Source organism: Dermacentor albipictus, chromosome 9, assembly GCF_038994185.2.
Source record: "Dermacentor albipictus isolate Rhodes 1998 colony chromosome 9, USDA_Dalb.pri_finalv2, whole genome shotgun sequence".
Classification (NCBI taxonomy): domain Eukaryota; kingdom Metazoa; phylum Arthropoda; class Arachnida; order Ixodida; family Ixodidae; genus Dermacentor; species Dermacentor albipictus.
This window is the reverse complement of record NC_091829.1, coordinates 121,475,298-121,495,208: the sequence shown is the minus strand read 5'-3', so window position 1 is coordinate 121,495,208 and position 19,911 is coordinate 121,475,298. Positions and strand designations below refer to the sequence as shown.

At 43.1% G+C, this 19,911-nt stretch overlaps 1 protein-coding gene and 2 long non-coding RNA genes across 20 annotated transcripts in view; 1 reads left to right on the top strand and 2 right to left on the bottom strand.

Annotated features, from left to right (window-relative positions):
* LOC135896019 (uncharacterized) overlaps nt 1-12,179 on the top strand; it is a 45,174-nt gene extending 32,995 nt beyond the window's left edge. For 14 of the 18 annotated variants that reach the window (XR_011508463.1, XR_011508462.1, XR_011508465.1 and 11 more), the window contains 2 exons: nt 332-394; nt 9,476-12,179. Coding sequence is in view for 8 of the 18 variants with exons in the window: in XM_070525323.1 (XP_070381424.1) it covers nt 332-394; nt 9,476-9,570 (158 nt within the window). In the remaining 10 variants the exon portion in view is untranslated. Of the gene's footprint in view, nt 1-331; nt 395-3,734; nt 3,786-3,836; nt 7,273-9,475 lie in introns of those variants that run through there. The other 4 variants (XM_070525318.1, XM_070525320.1, XM_070525321.1 and 1 more) reach the window with 2 other exon arrangements.
* Nucleotides 2,373-3,725, bottom strand: LOC139049651 (uncharacterized). Its single transcript, XR_011508467.1, has 2 exons — nt 3,157-3,725; nt 2,373-2,792 (listed from the first exon to the last, which is right to left on the bottom strand). It is a non-coding gene; the product is annotated as an uncharacterized lncRNA (long non-coding RNA).
* LOC139049650 (uncharacterized) overlaps nt 7,305-19,911 on the bottom strand; it is a 28,382-nt gene continuing 15,775 nt past the window's right edge. Inside the window, exon 3 of the long non-coding RNA XR_011508466.1 lies at nt 7,305-8,454. This is a non-coding gene — a long non-coding RNA (uncharacterized lncRNA). The remainder of the gene's footprint in view (nt 8,455-19,911) is intronic.

Sequence of the window (19,911 nt, the reverse complement as noted above, 5' to 3'; positions counted from 1 at the left end):
GTTTTCTGTCATCCTTGGCGAAACTTCCCTTCCCTTGGTGCCCATTCTGCAACTCTAATGGTTCTCTGGTTATCTACCCTATGCATTACATGGCCTGCCCAGCTTCATTTTTTCCTCTTAATGTCTACTAGAATATCGACCATCCCTATTTGCTCTCTGATCCACACCGCTCTCTTCCTGTCTCTTAACATTTATCATTGCATTGCTCTTTGTACGGTCCTTAACGTGTTCTCGAGATTCTTCGTTAACCTCCAGGCTTATGTGCCATACTGCATGCTTAGAAGAACAATGTATCGAAGTTGACATTTTCAAATTCCCCGATTTTTTTCAGGTTTTCACCAAGTTTCACGTCAAGATGGGCTGACACCATGTCACCTGATGCTGTCACTCTCTGGTAAGCATGTTAAAAAAATAAAAACAATGCAGTTTGAACAGTAAGGAGTAGTGTTTATTTTATTCAAAATAGAAAACTGAAACAAGGGGTTTGTAAAATGCACAGCTACTAAAATATCTTCGAAAGAAACTCGGTGCCCTTTTACTCTGTGAAGGCTGACCAGCGGAGCTGCGTATGTGGGCCCCTTAATGGTGAACTGCACTTCTGCCGCGGGTCAGCCTGGTATTGCACTACCTATGGGATTGGCCCATGTGTGCGGAGTGCTTAAAGCCTGCTTCATCTCCGCTGCAGGTTGGACTGGCATTTTACGACCTTCGGGATCAGCCCACATATGGGGAGTGCTTAATGCTTGCTTTACTTCTGCCTCGGGTTGGCATGGTATTGCACTTTCTTCGGGATCGGCCCATCGTATGAAAAATTGTTGGTCTATGCGCGGATGCGATCTGCCAGATCTTAGCAATAGACAGCTTCACTGTAAAAAAAAAGTGGTCTAGCTCACGGCAAATAGTCAAACATTTTAAAATGCGAATAAAAAGAGATGCATACAAAAGCAAATAGAGTTATTTGTATCAACTGATAGCAAGCTCATTGGTATTATGCCCGAACTTTGTCACATATCAGATTCTCCAAGCAACTGGAAAGTCAACCTCAACTGTCCTGAGATACTCTCAGACTGCGCATAATGCTTCAGTGTTGCATTTCACTGCTTTAAGGGGTTTATTTTGGTGTGGATGTGGGTAACCTGCATCTTAGTGTAAGCCAACACTTTGCTTTTTGAGCTCAAGCTCCTTCAAAGAGGCGGCGGCACAGTTCCTTTCCCAGTCATTCCTCAATGCAATGGTCCTTCCTATTCTTGTCCTCGTTCCGCTGCGTGTTCGCCCCATGGACCATTTGAAGCATCCTTTTGGTCAGTTGTACAGTCCGATTTTTCAGAGTCCCTAAGGGCCGCTACAATGTCCAAAAAAAATGAATGCATGTCTTTTACTGCCCTTAAGGGCCCAAATCGCCACAGGCACGTCCAAAAAAGCTCTGGTCTGCCAGTACACTGATTAAGAGTGTCTCAAGAGTGTCTTGCTTCACTCTTGAGCAGCACTTACTGACTGCACAGTAATAACAAGCTCCACCAAAGGGCTAGATTACTTCTGTACTACTCCAAGTGTTCCAAAAAAACTTTTGGAACACGAAGTAGAAAAAAAAATTCTGCTCCTAAACTGCTCCAGAATGACAACTTTGTGCTTGAAATCCTAAACTGTCTTGACCACCACCACTGAGGGGTTAATCTTCAACATCACTTACGTACGTAAGATAAAATCTTAAGTAACACTTACTGGTTGTTTAAACATTTTGAAATGGTTTCACAGGTTCTAATTTAACACTTCTTATATGCACTTTTTAAAACATAACAGTGAATAACGATTTTGGTATTAATTTCGGTAACATATTTCAGTATTCTGCAGTTGATTTGGAGGATTATGCGTCATCACTGGTCTGCAATTATGGAAGTTTAGAGATAAGTGGGGGCAAGAATGCCGACGTTTTACACATTGTCGTTGTACAGAACAAAACCTATGCAACTTGCTATAAAACTTGTTTATATAGTATTTGAAATTACCCTAAGAGAGTATGTAAACAGCTGGGGTTTCATAGTTCTAGGTTCTTATGTTTTCGACTAGCACCTCCCTTTAAATGGCAGTAAAAGGCATGCATTAATTTTTTTTTGGACTGCCTGATTTTCTAAATGTTTTGTTTTTGCAGTCCTCAGGGAACCACCCCTTGCCGCCAAGAAAAAGCACCTTTGACTGTAGAATGTAATCAGTGGTTCGCCTAATTGGCAAACAGTTCAGGATGCCAAACAGCCTCGAGACAGCTGTACCTCTGACAGAAGGCACTAATACACAGTGCAATGCACTGTTTCTGCACCCTAGACTGTGGGATTCTCATCCCGTACTCTTGGGTCAAAGGAACGACAATACAGTAGTGCAAACAATCACAAAGGCATTTATTGCACCTTTCATTGATCAATGCCTGCTAGCCAAGTTGCTATCCACAAAACATGCCAATGGGCGCGCGACAAATCGCGGAAGTCCGACTCACCGTGACCGGATAGCGAGCGAATATGTTCGCCCCTTGCTGGATCCCAACGCCTGGTTGTTCGCGTGTACGGTCACGCGAACGGTGGCTCTTTCATATAAGGCCTCATGAGACGGTCTTGCAGAAGCATGGATCGGCGCACGCCTGGCACGTCCGCGCTGCTTGCCATCCCGAACCAAAGAGGAAGCGTGTTCTCCCTTGCGTCCCCAAGTAACCCTGCCGTGAGGCGGCGTTGGCAGCGCAACACTCGCGCCATCTCTCGCATGGCCTGGGGCCCGCGGCGAAGCCGCAATGCAGGAGACGGAAGCTATACAGGAAAAACAACATATCAGGGGACGTGCGACAGTCGCGCATTCCCACAAGACAAATGTGATAAGAGCTATATTATGTGACCTATCATAACTGCTTGGTGCCAATACAGACAGGATATGCAGGGCATGTAGCGATGTGGACAGTAGCAATGTAATGATATCACCAGTGTACAGAGCGATGAATTCATTCTTTCTCTGTTACTGATAATCGAGAACTGCATCAATTAAAAAATGTGAGAAAAATTAAGAGAAAAATCATGTGTGAAGGAATACTACTCATCATATCTATTGCAATTCTTCTCAGACAGCATTCCCTCTTTTTTGCTTTTATTATTAGTGCATTTATATAGTACTGCTCACCTGCTGTTCCATGTGTTCCATCGACACATACACGATCAGTTCCAAGCCTCTTGAAAAGCTCCTGTTGTGGTGTGGTCATGATGACTAGCATAAAATATGTCATCCAAAAGGTCCTCATTTTTTCTCTAAAAGAATGTCGCTTTTTGGTGTTTAAAGAAGAGCAATGGGTTCTCCTTTTCACTATGCATCCTCTCAACCCAGAGTTGCACGCTCACATAGTCATTATCATGCAGCCGCTCGGTCTTTGAGACTCTGGCATCCCTCATTATGTTGCGGAGACCCTGCTTGATGCGGTGCAATGTCTCATCCACGTTGGACCGCACATTATCCAGTACTGCATCAATGGACACGCCTTCTCGCAGCTTGTCTTGAGAGAGTAGAGAAAAAGTGTATATTAGTTGAAGCATAAATAACTATTACCGAGCACGCAAGGAAGTGAAATGGGCACTGATGAACATTTTTTAATATCATTATTTAGAATTCCTTTAATTGAATAATGAGTTACACTGACTTACAAAAACCTTTTGCAATGGTGGGTGTTAAATAGTTCAAGCTGTCGCAATTTTTGTTCTTTTTAGGCCAGCTCTTTGCAAGGACATGGTGCTATGCAGCCTTCAGCTGCTGAAGAGGTAAAATTACATTTCTGAATTACACTACACGGTTACATTACATTTGAAGAGGCAAGATTACATATTTAAGTGTTTCAATGTTTGGTGTCATTGATAAACCGTCATAGGGATTATCTGCACCAGTGTTATCAGGTACGTAAGTGAAGAAATTTATTGTGTGTACCAAGTTTACAGCTAGGCTGCCAATTTCATCCTTCACTGTTGGTAACCTTGTTCGCACAAAAGACATTACTGAAGCATTGTGAAAGCATTGCACTGGACTGGACATGTGAAGATTGTGGTTCATATCCTACCCAGGGCAAAAATGTCTTCCACTTTTATTTCCTTTACTAAATATTGCCATTATTTACAATTTCTATCCTTCAGTTAGGACTTCATTTTCCAATTGCATTCCATAGCAGAAGTTATTGCCACTTCCATAGTGGCATGCCACCATAGAAGGGCAAAACAGAGTCGGCAATCGAAAACGTGCAGCATTTCCAGATTAACTTAAATATAAACATCACTGTTACTGACTCATTGATGGACATAATTTCATTAATGTCAATATAAAAACTGTCAATTAAAGCTTTCAGCAATTATTTATATAGTTGATTTATCAGTCATTCATCCATATTTACGGAGCACACACACCTGTGAATGTATGCTTTGAAGGCTATGCAGTCATGTGGGTTTTTGAGTTAAAGGTATTATTTCAGTCAAGTAGAGTACTGACTGGACACTTGAAGCTGTTTTACGAGTTCACGTCTAATACCCAGGGTGTCTACCAAGTTGACATTTCGAAATTCCCCAAGTTTTCCAGGTTTTCCCTGAGTGCCACTGCAAATTTCCCTGAGTGATGCAGAACTATGTTTTATATCAACACGGGCTGAAACCATATTGCCTGATGCTGTCACTCTCTAGTAAGCACATGAAAAAAAAAAAGCAACTTAATCCAATTTGAATACTAAGGAGCAGTGTTTATGTTATTCAAAAAGAGAATAGACGGCAGGGGTTAGTAAAATGCACAGCAAATAAAGTGTCTTCGAAAACAATTGCAAATAAGGTCGGACATTATCAAATACGAATAAAAAGGAGATGCATACAAAGGCAAATATTTTCTAATATGAGCTATTTCTATCAACTGATAGCAACCTCAGTGGCATGAGGCCTGAACTCTGTCACAATTGAGATTCTCTCTCAACAGCTCGTAAGTCAACCTCAATAGTCCTGACATACTCTCAGCCCATGCACGACGCCAGAGTGTTGTGTTGCACTGCTTCAAAGAGTGTATTTTGGTTTGGATGAGGGACACCTGCATCTCGGCATCAGCCAAAACTTTACTTTTTGAGCTCAAGCTCTTTCAAAACGGCGGCAACAAGCTTCCTTTCTCATTTATTCCTCAATGCGTAGGTCACTTCTGTTCTTGTCCGCCTTCCGCCACTCGTTCGCCCCAAGAACCTATTGAAGCATCTTGATCAGTTGCACAGTCCACGACCGATTTTTCGAGCTCCCTAGGGGCCGCGAAAACGTCCGAAAAATCGGCCAGTTGGAAACAAATAAATGCGTGTCATTTACTGCCCTTAGGGGCTCAAACCGCCACAGGCACGTTCGAAAACGCTCTGAAGGCCTGTCGGTACACATATTAGGCATGCCTGTGCTCGTACTGTGACAGGAAATGCCGGGTGCCCGCGTGCATAATTAAGATATACATACTGTATTCCGTGGCGCCCCTTCCCACGCTTGTTATGCTTCACTGCAATACTTTTCTGTAAGCTTTACTGAGTAACATTTCTGTACAGTGGCGAAGCTGACTTTCACGAACCGGCATTATGCAACACACCGTGTTTTCCAAGTTTCTAAGCCAATCGCAAGGACCACAAAGGTGGAGTCCGTGCCATTGCTGACAGCAGCGAATTCTTTCAATAAAAAGTTCGGCACCCAATGGCAAGAAGCTTCGTAGCGAACGTCGAAGCAGCTAGGCCTAGCGTTGCCGCAGTGGTGGCAACGGGTGCCAGCGGATCTGCGTGCGAGTGCCGGTTCGAGGCGGCGAAGTAATCAAAACGGCAGCGGTGGTGCCTTTGATTAATGCCGTTTCGAACCTGCGGTCGCGGCAAAACGTCCGGAAAATCGGACGGCAAGGAGTTCTTGCGTCGGAAATTTCACACGTTCTGATACGTTGACACTATAGGGTACGAGGTGGCGCCGCGAAGCCGTCCAAATTATCAGGAATCTGGAAAGTCGCTCGTTGACTGTACACTGGCAACTCCTCCTGCCAACGACGAGTCATTACGATTCCTGTCTGCTATTCGAGCCAGCATTACCCCGACTTTCGACCCTTTCAATAAAATTGCCGCTAATTTTCCCTGATAGAGGCCCAAATTCCCTGAGTTTTCCCTGACTTTTTCCAGACTACTCAAAATCCCTGAGAATTCCCAGTTTTCCCGGTTGGTAGGCACCCTGAATACCCCTGTCACACGGCAAATCTAATGTCATTTACAACGAATGACATTTGCTGATAATGCCATTTCTTTAGTGTCACACGGTAAAACGTAAGGACATTTTCGTATATGACATTTACAAACAAATGAGTTCGCCAAACTCATTTGCATTAGTTTGGAACTGAATGTGTATCCTCGACACCACAAGTTTACCAGTGTTTTGCAAACAGTACATGCTTCTTTTTTGTTTTAACAAAAAATCACTGTTATTCTATCCATTTTATTACCTAATTATTGCTTTAACGACGTTAAAGTCCATCACGTGCGTAAATGCAGAAAACTACTCTCAGTCCAGTGACCAGACAGCCGTCTTTCGCTGCAGCAGTTGTGTTGGTTCTCACCGGAGCATCGGCCGCGGCCACTTCAATTGACTTGGCATAAAAGCGTGCGCGTGTTTACCTGTGGCACGCGCCAAGAATGAGGATATTAGAAGCTCGCATGCACATCAGAACGGCGATGACATGCAACTGCCCTTCTCTTACCACTTTAGCAGATGTAGCGGACGCACGTATCGTTCTCTTCGCCCTGTTGCTTGCCTTAGCTCGACTCGACTTTGTTGGCAATGTCGACAAGTTAGTGATTGAAAGCAACGATCACGTATTCTAGTGGAATTTAGCATATTGGAAAATAATTACTGGACAAAAGTGAGTTTGAGGCGTGTCTTTTTTTTTTTACTATCGTCATTGTCATCATTTTCAAATGACAGTTTTCGCCTTGTGGCAGCGTGCTGCAATAATGACATTAATCGCAAGAAATGTCATTTGTTGGAAATGACATTAGATTTGCCGTGTGACAGGGGTAAAGCCTAATTATCGTGATCGTTCCAATCATGTTTCATTCACATAGCTGATTCATGAGCATTCAAAATATTTAGGTACCATATTTTCCAAACCATAGGTGCCACTATTCTTTTCATTTTCGTCCAAGCGTATTATACAACAGTGTAACTTATATATGCAAGACCAACATGAGACACTCTTTTTCTCCAGCAATGTACTTGCAGTTTATTTTACCTGCATGTAATTTTTTTTTACTGAAGTTTAGTGCCCTGAAATAGGTAAGTACGACATATTAGGATAAGTGTATAAACATGCACAATCGCATTTCACGATGCTGACCCAAGTTAAGATAGATGCATCTTATACAATGAGTTATATACACAATTTTTCTTTGAAGGTTGTGAAAAGAGGGGGAAAGGGGGTGACTTGTACAACAGTTCAAATTATAGTCCAGAAAGTATGGCACATGGTTTGTGAGCCCTACATATAGTAGAGTAAAATACAACTTGAGCTGATGAAAGTTTCACATGGAAAGCACATCTGCTGTGGATGACCTACAGTAGTGGTGAGAGGTCGCAGTTTCATCGATGTCTGTAATACTTGCACATCAGTTTTGGCAAAATGGCAGACATAATTATGTACAATGCACCTTAAGTAATCCCAAGTGGAAATTATTCCAGCTTACTGCTATTTTGAGACATTGAATCCCACTAGGATCATAAGTCATACCAATCCAGTTAACTGCAAGCCTGAAAAATAAAGCAGAAAGAGAAAAAGCCACAGTCTGCTGCGTGGCCTACAGTGCACCAGGAGGCACTACACCTTCCTGCTTGGTACATGAAATGATGCAAACAAGTATAACTAAAGTTGTTGCCTGCAATAAGAATAGCCATATAGGTCAAATATAGGCCACTGGCTGTGCCAAGGTAGTTGTTACCACTGTGAAATTGGAGAACGGTTCCCTTTTTTTCCTCTCTCTCTCTGAACTCTTCAGGCATTGATACAATGTAGCAAAATGATAAACATGTTTATGATGTCATTAACTATAATGCCCTGCAGTCAGTAAAGGTGGCCTCGAATGATGTGGAAATCATGAATTTCAAGCGCACTAACATGTGCTCCAAGTTCACTGCATGGTCTGGCATGAGTATTGCCTTGTATTTGGGGTGTTGAAAACTCAACAACCACTCTTTATGTATTATAAAGCAGAGCAAAAGTGGTTTCTTACCAGCAATAGCAGCTCATTCCGACTTGGACAGAAAAACACGACCCAGTTCAAAGTCGTGGCCTCTGTGCTTGAATTGGAAAACCACATACATACCTGTGTTGTCTTCGGTCACAGCCATTGCCGCAAAACATCTTTTTCCACACTTAACACTTGAAGGCCGCTTCAGCTTTTGTTTACTGTAGCTGTGGAAAAAGATAACCGGGTGGTTTATTCTAACTTAAGCACTGGACTTCCAACACATGCTTAATGGTGGTTCTACTACACCATTTACACCATTTAGCTACTATTCAACTTGCCTGAAACCTGGCTACGTGAACTGCGCAAAGGTGCGGTATTTTCACGCTTTCAGGGCAACGCAGCGTTTTCAGCAGGGGTATGAGAAGAAGACTTAAATATAGGAAACAAATAGTGAACGTGCAAGTAATTCAGTTTGAGATGGATCATCTACTAGACTTTTCAAATATTGAGTAATATTTGCAGTAATGCAATGGATTGCCCGAAGTCAATGCATTGCATGCAGCATTTCAAGGGCACTTGGTTTGTCTCTAAACAAGAACACAAAACAAATCTGCGTTTTTACATGCCAATACCACGATCTGATTATCAGGCATGCCTCTCTCAGTAAAAGTCTCGTCCTGGCTGTCAACACCAATCGAAGGAATTACTATATGCAATGCTAACAGGGTACGGTGACAAAAGCAGCATTCATAGCAAGCACAAGGCATGCGCTAAAACCCATTGACCACTGGAAGGCACACAGTTTGCATTGCATACATGTATTCTTGCATGTGGTTCAGAACTGTATGGCAATTTTCACTCAGCTGCTTTCATTAGCCCACAAAAGTTTTATTTAACTATTTACAAAGGCTTTCTACCTACTCAAATAAAAGTACTTGCAACATACTGGCATGGTACCAATTGGCTGGTTCTGGGTGTTAAAATTTTCTTAAATGTGTAAGCATCTCTATGCTTACCAAACGTTCATCACGCAAGATAAAAATGTGGGCCGATCCCAGAGATAGTGCAATACTGGGCCAACCCACGGCGGAGGTGAACAGCCTTCAAGCACTAAACAAAGTGAAAAGTGCACACAATATAGATAGAGCATGCAGCAGCGAGTGGCTTTACCTTTGTTCTGCCTGTCGCTACCACGAGATCGCTCGCAAATCTCTCAGCACACACCGCACCCTGCCCCTTTCGCAGATCGCTTTCAAGATATGGGCCCGCTCTTCAAGGCAAAGCGACGAGAACACGGCGTTCAAGATATGGTCCACACAACGCATAATGGTTTGACGTAGATGGATAAGGCACTAAAGAGCAGTATCAGCTTATAATCAGAACGTCATCAGCACACCTGGCGCTGCCGTCTGCAGCAGTCCGTGTTGCTGCGACGCTGCTGTTTATACCGGTCATATTAACTTCCATAACACTTTTTTTTGTTCAAGTACTCTAAAGAGCCCAGGAGGCATAGGGGTGGGGGATGTTACGATTGGCTAGCGGGGATAGTGACCTTCTGGCTTCGCTGCAATGAATCGCTTCGTGAAGCCAACAACATGCCCCCTTCGAATAGCCCTTCGGAGCCAGTAAGGCTAGACACGTTTGGCGGACAGGATTGTTAGCTGGTTCGCCGTCACCTTCAGGGACCAATTGGAGCAAGAAAACTCCTGGAAATGTTTGTTCTATGGCGTTCCCCCATGTACTCTGGTAAAAGTCACAGTCATGACAGATTCATCAGCTAACTGCAGAGTCAGCTCAGGAACCAAGACGTGCCAGCTTGAGTCAAGCGTGACAACACCTGTCTATGAGGCCCCACTCATTTTGGTGTGTTCAGTAAAACAAAAGTGCAAGAGAGTGTGTGAACCTTCGCCCTCAAAGGCGGGTACTTCGACGACTTTGGACGCTTTGGTTGGATGAAGGTTGGATGGCAGCTTTTCCTGGCCTAGGGATCTAGTAAGGACAGAGAGTGTTTAAGCAGACATTTTCGGCTGTTCAGTGTGCATCTCAGTCATGCTAGACTGATCAGATGTAATGTTCTCCACCCTTCATGTAGATATTGTAAATAAATCCCCTACTCCTCATTCTTAACGAGAACAAGTTCCTCCCTTCAACAACATCCTTAGCATGAATGAGTCGAACAATGGTATGGGCCAGGTACCCTTTTCATGGCAGACACCAACTCTTACAGGGATTACAATGAAAGGAGCAAAAAATACCAAAAGTACACAACTAAACAAGAAATATGAATTGGAACAACATGAATTAGTGCAAAAAAATGACTTATTACAGGGTATATACAATGTGTGAAAAAAACATAGTAATGACAAGGGTCAAGGTTCCTAAAATACTTATCACAATGAGCTGTTTACCATTACAAAACAATGCAAAAAAATTTAAGTATAGATTACTAAACAGGAAAGCAAAATTGCATATTAAATAAGAACATCAAGAAATGCAACTGGAACAGAACAGCAAGGTAAGAGGTAGTTCAGATTTCTAGGAACAACTTCAAATTATGTACAAATGAGTCGTGTCAGATAGCGAGGAGGAGAGGCGAGTGGAAAAACGGATTAGTGTGGGCGAAGATGGGTGCGATTTTAAGTTGGTGATCAAGCCGTCAAGACACACGTCACAAGCTAGTCTGATATTTAGAGTAACGTGGGATAACCGGTTGGAGTAAATGAAAGAAGGACAATAGTGTCAGAAGCCTGCGTATATTGAGAGGAGCTAAATTAATTTAATATTTGATTTCCGTAACTCTAGATGTATGCAAGTAGTTTCTTGTGATGAAGCGAGCAACCTTATTTTGCAAAAGACTCGAGTTTGTGCTCGAGGTAGGCCTCGACACAAACTAGAGTCAGCGTCAATTAAGTAATTAATTAAGACACAAACTAGAGTCAGAGTCAATTAAGTAAGCGAGAAATTTTGTCTTGGAGTTAGCCGAGTGCAAATAGTGCCTTATGAAGCCAAGAGATGTGGTTGCTTTAGTAGAGTTTGCCGTTTTTACACTCTGCTAAGCAGCTGAGCGGAGCGGATGTGCGAATGCACATGCGCCCTCCGCTTAGCTGCAAGCGGGCTGGCGGAGTCAGAAACACGGTCCGCTTACAAGCTGCCTGAACAGAAGGTTGCTGCCATTTTTTCCTAGCAAGGTGGTCGATGCACACACCCACTCTGGCTTGTGCATCGAGGCACCTTGCCTGCCTTGCTCTTTACAAGATAGATCTGCACAGATGAAGACTTATGTCTGCTAGAAGATGCGCATGCTAACCCATTTGAAAACCTCGCAGCGCGGGAGTATGTGATGCACGCTGTGCAACATGTTAGCATCAGAAAGGATCAGATTGTATGCAAAATGCAAGCTCGCTGGCTATCACGTGGCATTCCCCAAGATGGGGCTTTATTTTCCACTGGATAAAATGGACCGGTAACACATTACAAGTTCATGTTTAGATGCTTTATGGACAAATAAGCTATATGTATTCGTTTTACTTATAAAAGTTTTACTTATAGGTGCTTTTATTTTGTTTCATTACCCTGAATTCGGCCAGAAGGCACTGCAAATACGAAAGGAACATCAAGCGGAAAGCCAGAGAAGCCGAGATAATCTCGTGGGTGGCGGCAATGGAAAATAAACCTGCTACGAGTAACTACTGAAGAGGAAATAACGATATCGGGAAAGAAACAATCTATTATAACTCAAAGGGAAGTTTATTACTTTCTGAAACGAGCTCAGGATGCCTTAGAACACGCACTTATACAGCAAAATATAAGAAGGAAGAAGCATGTGCTTGCTGCGGTAAAGCTAGGGAAACAATAGAGCATGCTTTACTAGAATGTGAAATATCTCCCCAGCAGTAGATTTAGGCACCACTGGCCTATACACCATTAATAAAATATATCCAGAGAGGGAGATTAAGATGGACTGCAATGATTGTAATGGCATCATTGGAATCGGACATATGCTGGCGGGGTGTCCTGCGACTCTCCCCAACCTCGTTGAAGAATGGACACAGTGGGAGAGAAGGATACAAAGCGCATTGTTTCAGGACCAACTAAGGGCAGTCCAGGGGGCCCATGATGTCGCTGAAAGGCTTGGCCTGACAGTGCCAACGTGGGAGCGGCCCGCCTTGGCTTGAGAAGTCAAGCCTCTGGACCTCATTACAATAAAAGTTTTCACACACACACACACCATTGGCCTGCTTGAAGCCCTTGGGTTCAGCAAGAGCAGGGGGAAAGTAAAAATGTATGCAGTAAAGATTGGTAAGCAGCAAATGGAAGATTGGTGGACAAAAAGTAGGGAAACGACAAACAACAGAGGCTTGCAAAGACAAAGTTCAGAAAGTTTGGTTATGGGAAGTCATCGTGGGTTTTTTTTTTCTTTGTTAACATACGTCGAACATTAGGCAATACAAGAGCTTCATGGCGCAACCCACACCTCTTTCCAAAGGGGACACTCGTAGCACCTATCCATCCATCCCTCTGCTCCGCTAGGCTAGACATACAACTAAAACGTGCAATCACCCACCACTCCACCATGTGGCTAAGCGGGGAAACTTGAAGCGGGGAGAACTGTAAAGACACTAAACTAAAACATTCTAGTGAAAATCACATCTACGCAAATGTTCCATGACAGATCGAATGACAAATGAACACCCAGATATGTGAATACCAAGGCTACGGGCATGTTTTATAATTTTGTAATTACATAACACGGGTTTAGCTGTAGTCCTGAATCTGATAGCTTTTGTAATATTAATGTTGATTTCCGCTTGCTTACTGCCCCACTTACAGAGATTGTCTAGGTAAGATAGAAGGTAGCAGGTATCCTCAGGGTTACTAGATCACGCAATCATCAGCAAATAGTCTATGATCATAAACGCCTACCATTACTAATATCGTTAATATAATCTAAAAACAAAATAGGCCTGAGCATGGAACCTTGCGGTACTCCAGATTTGACATGATTTAATGGAGACAAATGGTCATTGATGAAAACTGATTGCTACCGGTTAGTTAAAAAGTTGGTAGTCCACCTAGTTATTCTCACATGTATGTTAAGATCTGTCAGTTTATGAATAAGCCACAATTGAGGAACCTTGCCAAAAGCCTTCGCAAAGTCCACATATTACATTGATTCGATAAAAAAGATAATCAATTGTGTAAAAGTCCATGCCGATTGATAAAGAAAAAGTTTTGTTCTGTAAGAAACTTCATTCGAGCAGATGAAATGATGAGTTTGCAGTACATGCTGGTAAAGAAATTGGTCTGTAATTTGATGGGTTAGACGAATCACCAGATTTAAATATGAGAATTATGCAAGCTGCTTTCCAATCATTTGGGACGCATCCCGTGTCAATACATTGCTGAAAAAGCTTGGCTAAAATGCGACATATTGCAGATTTGGATATCTTAAGAAGTTTAAGGCAGATGCCATCACAACCAGGAGCAGAGTTAGTTGGAAGACAATCGATACAGGACTGTACTACTTCAGAAGCGATATTAATGTTGTGCATGCTTGAATGCAAAATAGGGGCCTGAAAGCTTCTAGGTACACCAGTCTCATCTGTGAAAACGGATGAAAAAAACTTGAATTCAATAGCAACACGTGCCGGAGAAAGAATGTTACCATCCTTAGATAACGGTACCGTCAAGTTCGATAATTTGGGTTTCCTAAATTTTTGTGTCATTGCTAAGCATGTCTGAAATGTCATGGTTGAAAAATTTATCTTTGGCTGTTGTTGTTACGGTCCTGCATAAGGATGCGTGCTCACGATAGGGCCTCCAATCTTCCACAGATGCTCATAGTTTAGCTCTGCAATATAAAGGTTTCACATGCGTCACAAACCAATTGCTTTCTGTGCAGGCTGTTATTTTGAATTTTGGAATATGCTTTGCTTTTAAGTGTGATCAGCCCATCATGAAGTACCCGGTTTGTGGCCGTATCCTTGAAAAGGGGTTGATAATGACATTCGGCTGCGTGGAGATGAGCAAGTGGTACAATGCTTAAGCGTACTTAAGTCCCAGAGGAGTTTCTGCATGAATTTTTCAATTGTTTATGAAGGTTTCTTACCTATTCAAAGGAAAGTGTTTGCAACATACTGATGTGGTACTAATTGGCTGCTGCTGGCTGTTGGCCTTGGTATCTTCCTTTGCTGTTGAGCAGCATTTACTGAGTGCGCAGTAATAATGAGCTGCACCAAATGGCTACACATTACTGCTGTACTACTCCAACTATTCCAAAAGGACCAATTTTTCTGCTCCAAAATGCACCACGACTACTTATTTCCTAGTCCAAATCCTTAACTGGCTAGGCCACCACTGCATGCTGACACACCACCCACTGTGGGTGTGGGCTGTATTAGCCAAGTCTCAGTAAGACAAAAATAACTGTGGCACTGTTCTTTTTGAGCTTTGTTACTTAATGAAAAGGCTTTGAATTCAGGCCACCAGTGCTGCAATAAAGTATTCCTATTCCAGCCGCCCCACTTGTTAAGAGCTGCATGCCACCTGCATTACTGGCTGGGCCAGTCACTTGAAATCGGTGGACTATAAGGTTAGAGTAGAATCAAACAGAAGAATTTTTTTCATATACTGGCTTTGGACGTCCCCAAATTTTTGGGATGGGCCTGCTATAAATTTTACGTATTCATAACATAGGAAGGTTATGACGACATGTAACCCAGGCAGGCAATGCTTTTGGAAACGAACTTTAAACTTTGCCACTCCGACAGTGGTGAATAGAGTGATCTGTTGTCATGTTTAGCAGTACTACTTGCATCTGACCGCTGGATGTATTGTGTCACTGTTCATTATTTATTACATGTGCTTATACCATGTGCTCCAAAAAGATGTTCCAATCATTGGTGCAATCTACTAATACCAGCTACGTACTTTCGCAATGTCTCTGTAGGCATCTCTTTAAATCCTTTTATGTCTAACACGATACACAAGGACTCCCCTGTAATCACTGACACAGAAATAGTACAGTGTAGTTCTAAAACAAATGTGCTTAATTCATATTGGTGACAACAAATAGTTTAACATTGGTGCTGTCATAGGTCTGGTTTGCGATTACAGCCGACGTCTTGTGGTTGATTAAAGGAGTTCTTTAACAGCAAGGTCCAGCATTACCAGAGCCTGATGGCTTGTAGACCCACCATGTTGTATTAGTGGTTTTGGTGTTGCGCTGCGAAAGTGAGGTTGTGGGATCACATCTCGGTCGTGGAGGCCACATTTCGACGGGGTTCGACGAGGTAAAAATGCAATGCCCGTGTACCGTACATTGAATGCACGTTAACGAATCCCGTGAGGTGAAAATTAATCCGCAGTTCACCGCTACAGTGTGCCTCATCAGATCTTGGCTTTGGCACGTGAAGTGTCAAAATTTGAATGTTTTATTAACCGCAGGTACGGTGGCTGCCTAGTTCCTGCGTCATTTTAGATTACCTTTATCGTTAATTTCTACCTCCATTTCCTCTGTTTGGGCTCCCTGGGACTAGGCCATAGTGGCTATGGCTAGACGCACCAATGAAAAAATCTACGAGTCTAGAAGCGTTGCAAATTTCGGTTCCTTAAAGTCAACTTTGCCATCATACACTGCGGTGAAGTATACCACGAATGCAAAGGGGCCACTGTGAGGGGACACAGCACGAATTCCTTCATTATACACATGCATTCCAGTTTTCTGTCACAGTATGAGCACGGAGACAACTAATAATCAGAACTTTATTTCTAAGAAGTCGTTACAATTTGTTGGGGTCCTTCAAGCGAGAAGCTGTTGCAAACAGCTTGAAAGTGCTTGACAGCACAGCAGTCAGTGTAGAAGAAAATAAAGCACGCATATAATTATATATTATATATTGACACGTGTATACATACATTTATCGGGCGACCACGTTTCGCCGCCTAACAAATCTTATCGCACAGCGCGGCATGCGCCTGCATGTATCCGAAGTTTCTGGAAAGTTATCGATGCTTCTATCCGCTGTCTGTTGTCGCCGAACCTTATGTTATCTGATTTCATCGCGTGACGCGAATGGTGTAGAACTTTGTGGAAGGCACACGAGCCCCAACAAGTCTGGAACATTCGATGACTACTGTATAAAAGCTGACACGCTGGACCCGCTGATCAGATTTTCGACGATTGCCGACTGTGTTCGCTGCTATCATTGTGCTTTAAGTGTAGGCTGTTTTGTGTGCACAGGTTCGCCCAATAAAAGCTAGTTTTGTCTTTCACAGTACTGCTGCTGTGTTCTTTAACGTCACTACCACGTGACAATATAGTGATATACTACATACTATATTAGCTCGTGCTTAACAATGGTAATTGCACAGTTATAAAATAGTAAAGAGGGGTGGACAGTGCAACTGTATGTCCCAACCGAAACTAACATGAACACTGTGTGTACAATATATATATACATATATACACTGTGTTCATGTTATGTCATGTTCATGTGTGTGTGTGTCTGTGTGTGTGTATATACATATATACATATATATAGAGAGAGAGAGAATGAACAGCGCATTAGTAACTTCCAGTGACAGATATCCATACATTTGTTCCCGCGTGCAGGCATCATGTAATGAATGATTCTAGACCAAAAATTATTTAGCGTTTACGGATAAAGACATGAACATTAATAATGCCTTGGTTTTCATACTTATTTAGAAGTTAAGGAACATTACAGGTTAGCGATTGCATTAGATAAATTGTTAGCCTTTTTGGCACGAGCCATCTATCCTGGCTGTAGTCCCGACAGTAATTTTACAAGTGAAGAGACTTTGTTAGAGGAAAAAATATGAATACAGTAAAGGAAGGCCATTCACATCTGGCAGTTTGAAAAGTGGTGGTGATGTGTGGAGGTATGGAATGTTAGAAATAATTCCGACGAGCACGTTTCTGAAGAAAAAGCTTGTGTTAGTGTTCACGGTGGTGCCCCACACACGCATGCAGTAGTTAATGTGAGACGCAAATAGTGCTGGGTAAATTTGTAATTTCAACTGTTCTGGAAAGAAATAATATTTTTAAGGCTGTTGTGGCTGGACCATCCCAATGAAGTGGAAAGGAGCGCGTTCGCTTTAGGAATGACATCGCAAGCCTCCAGACCAGAGACAAACAGGCTGGTATCATCCACATATAGAATGGTTGTTGCCTCGGTTTCTGCGAGGGTTCATCGAGCAATAAGGTTCCCAAAGAGCTCCAGCCCCACGGGAAGGTGCGAGGTGAAGTCCGGCAACACTCATGCACGCGGCTGTTCCCCCACTCTCCATTCCCCCCAGCTGCGCTTTGCTTCGCTGCACCGCTCATTCTTGGCTCAGCAGCCGTCCGACATGGAGGTTCCCATTGTTGATCCCGCCAAGTACGAGATTCGTTCCGTAATTCGCTTTTTGCACGCCAAAGTGACTCCACCCGTGGATATTCATCATCAGTTGACAGAGGTGTATGGCGACAAGTGCATGTCCGTTCAACACGTCCGAAAGTGGTTCAGGGAGTTTAGTGCTGATTGAAAGAAAGTCCACGATGAAGAACAGAGTGGAAGACCGTCAGTTTCGAAGGTGGTTATCAAGATGGCCCAACGCAAAATGCTTCAATCGAGGAGGATCAACATCCGTGAACTTATTGCTCAAATTCCTGGAAGTTCTTACGGTACAGTGGAAAGAGCTTTGACTAAAGTATTGGGGTATCAGAAGTGTTGTGCTCAATGGATACCGCAGCTATTGACATCAGACTACGAGGAGAAACGCCTTGACTGTGCTCGCCAGTTTCTTCAAAAGTGTCAAGAAGATAAGGAAGGATTGTTGGACTCCATTTTTATGGGAGACAAAAAGTGGGTGTTTCATTTCACTCCTAATATGAAATAAAAATCCAAAGAGTGGCGTCACCCAGAGTCACCAGTCGCAAAGAAGTTCAAGCTCCTTCTGCTGGCAAAGTCATGGCCACTGTTTTTTGGGATCATAAGGTGGTACTGCTGATCGATTTAATGGAACGTGGGACAACAATGAACTCTGAGAGCTATTGTGCAACACTATGAAAACTCAGGCAAGCTATCCAGAACTGCCGGCGAGAACGACTGGCAGCCAGTGTAACACTGCTTCACGACAACGCTTGACCTGACATCTCCTGTCAAACCCAGGAACTTTTGACAAACTTTGGGTCGACTGTCATGCCCCACCCACCGTACAGTCCGGACCTCGCACCTAGTGATTATCACTTGTTCCCCAAGCTAAAGGAACATTTGAGTGGCCAACGCTTCCGGAGCGATGAAGAAGTCGGAAGAGGTGAAATGCTTCCTCAACGGGTCGGCGGCAGACTTCTATGACACTGGGATACAGAAATTGGAGCACTGTATACAAAAATGCGTAGAAAAAGATGCCGATTATGTAAGTTTCATCTTTCCAATAATGTAAATTTCTATGAGAATAAACAATGTTGTCTTTATCTAAAACTGATGGGAACCTTATTTCTGGATCAACCCTCGTATGTCTATCATGTCATTAACGTAAATGTCGAAGCGGACCTAAAATGCTGCCCTGTGGGACACCGAACAATATTGCCCTGTCGGAGGAAATACTATTTCCAATGACAATGTATTGCCTGCAATCAAGCAGATACGAACACAACAAAATGTGTCATTCCGTGTACACCGTTGGCAGTCAACTCTGTTAATAGAATCTTGTGTTGCATTGTCAAAAGCCTTGCTGTAGTCAATAAATATCCGGACTACTAGGTTTCATTTTTCTAGCTTCTTGATTAACGCCTGCTGAACAAGCAGTGCAGTTTCGGTAGAGCAGGTCATCAAAGCTGTTTCTCCATCGCCAGGGTTCGTGTCATGCTCTCCAACCATGATTCCTTGCTCCTTTGTGCCCTCCAGAGGGGCATGGTCATGGCCCCCCAAACAAGGGGCTTAAATCACCACAGCAATTAAACTGCAATTTTTCGCTTTTAATATGCTTCAATGCAATACACTGCATAAGCTTCCTTGCTTAACTCAACTGTAATGCGGCAGAGGTGACTTTAGGAACACTTTCTAGACATACCAAACATTATGTGCATTCTGGTCGGAACTACACCTGACTTAACATTCCGACACGTCGGCATATGGATGGCCCTTGTGCAGTTTAAGAGCACGAATACGCATGCTGGTTGTGGCTTGTGGAAATGTGATTGCTTAAACAAGTTTCAATGCCAATGCCCTAGACTGAGCTTCACCACAATGCAGTTGTGTTATGCACTGGAGCTTCCGTAATGTATTGCGGTCCATCACTGCAGCAACGTCAGAACCAGCTTTGAATGGGTGTCAGGTGAGTTATTAGATGTCTCGGTGCTCATACTGTGACAGATGACGGCACATGTGCGCATGTATAGTCGGGAACATGTGCAAGGCTGTGTTGCAGTCTCGTATACGGAGCTTGCAAGATGGGCGAAGCAAGGGCCCAAATCACCACAACCCTGCCGGAAATAGCTCTAAATCCCTGCCTGTACACTTCTTAAGGGTCTCGGTGCTTTTACCGTAACCGGAGATTGCACATATAATAGTATATTTTCAAAACTGAGCTCATTGGAACATCTTCCTGTTCATGCTACGCACACAAAAATGAGGAAAAAGAGAAAAATTATGCAGATCCCACACCCTGTGGGA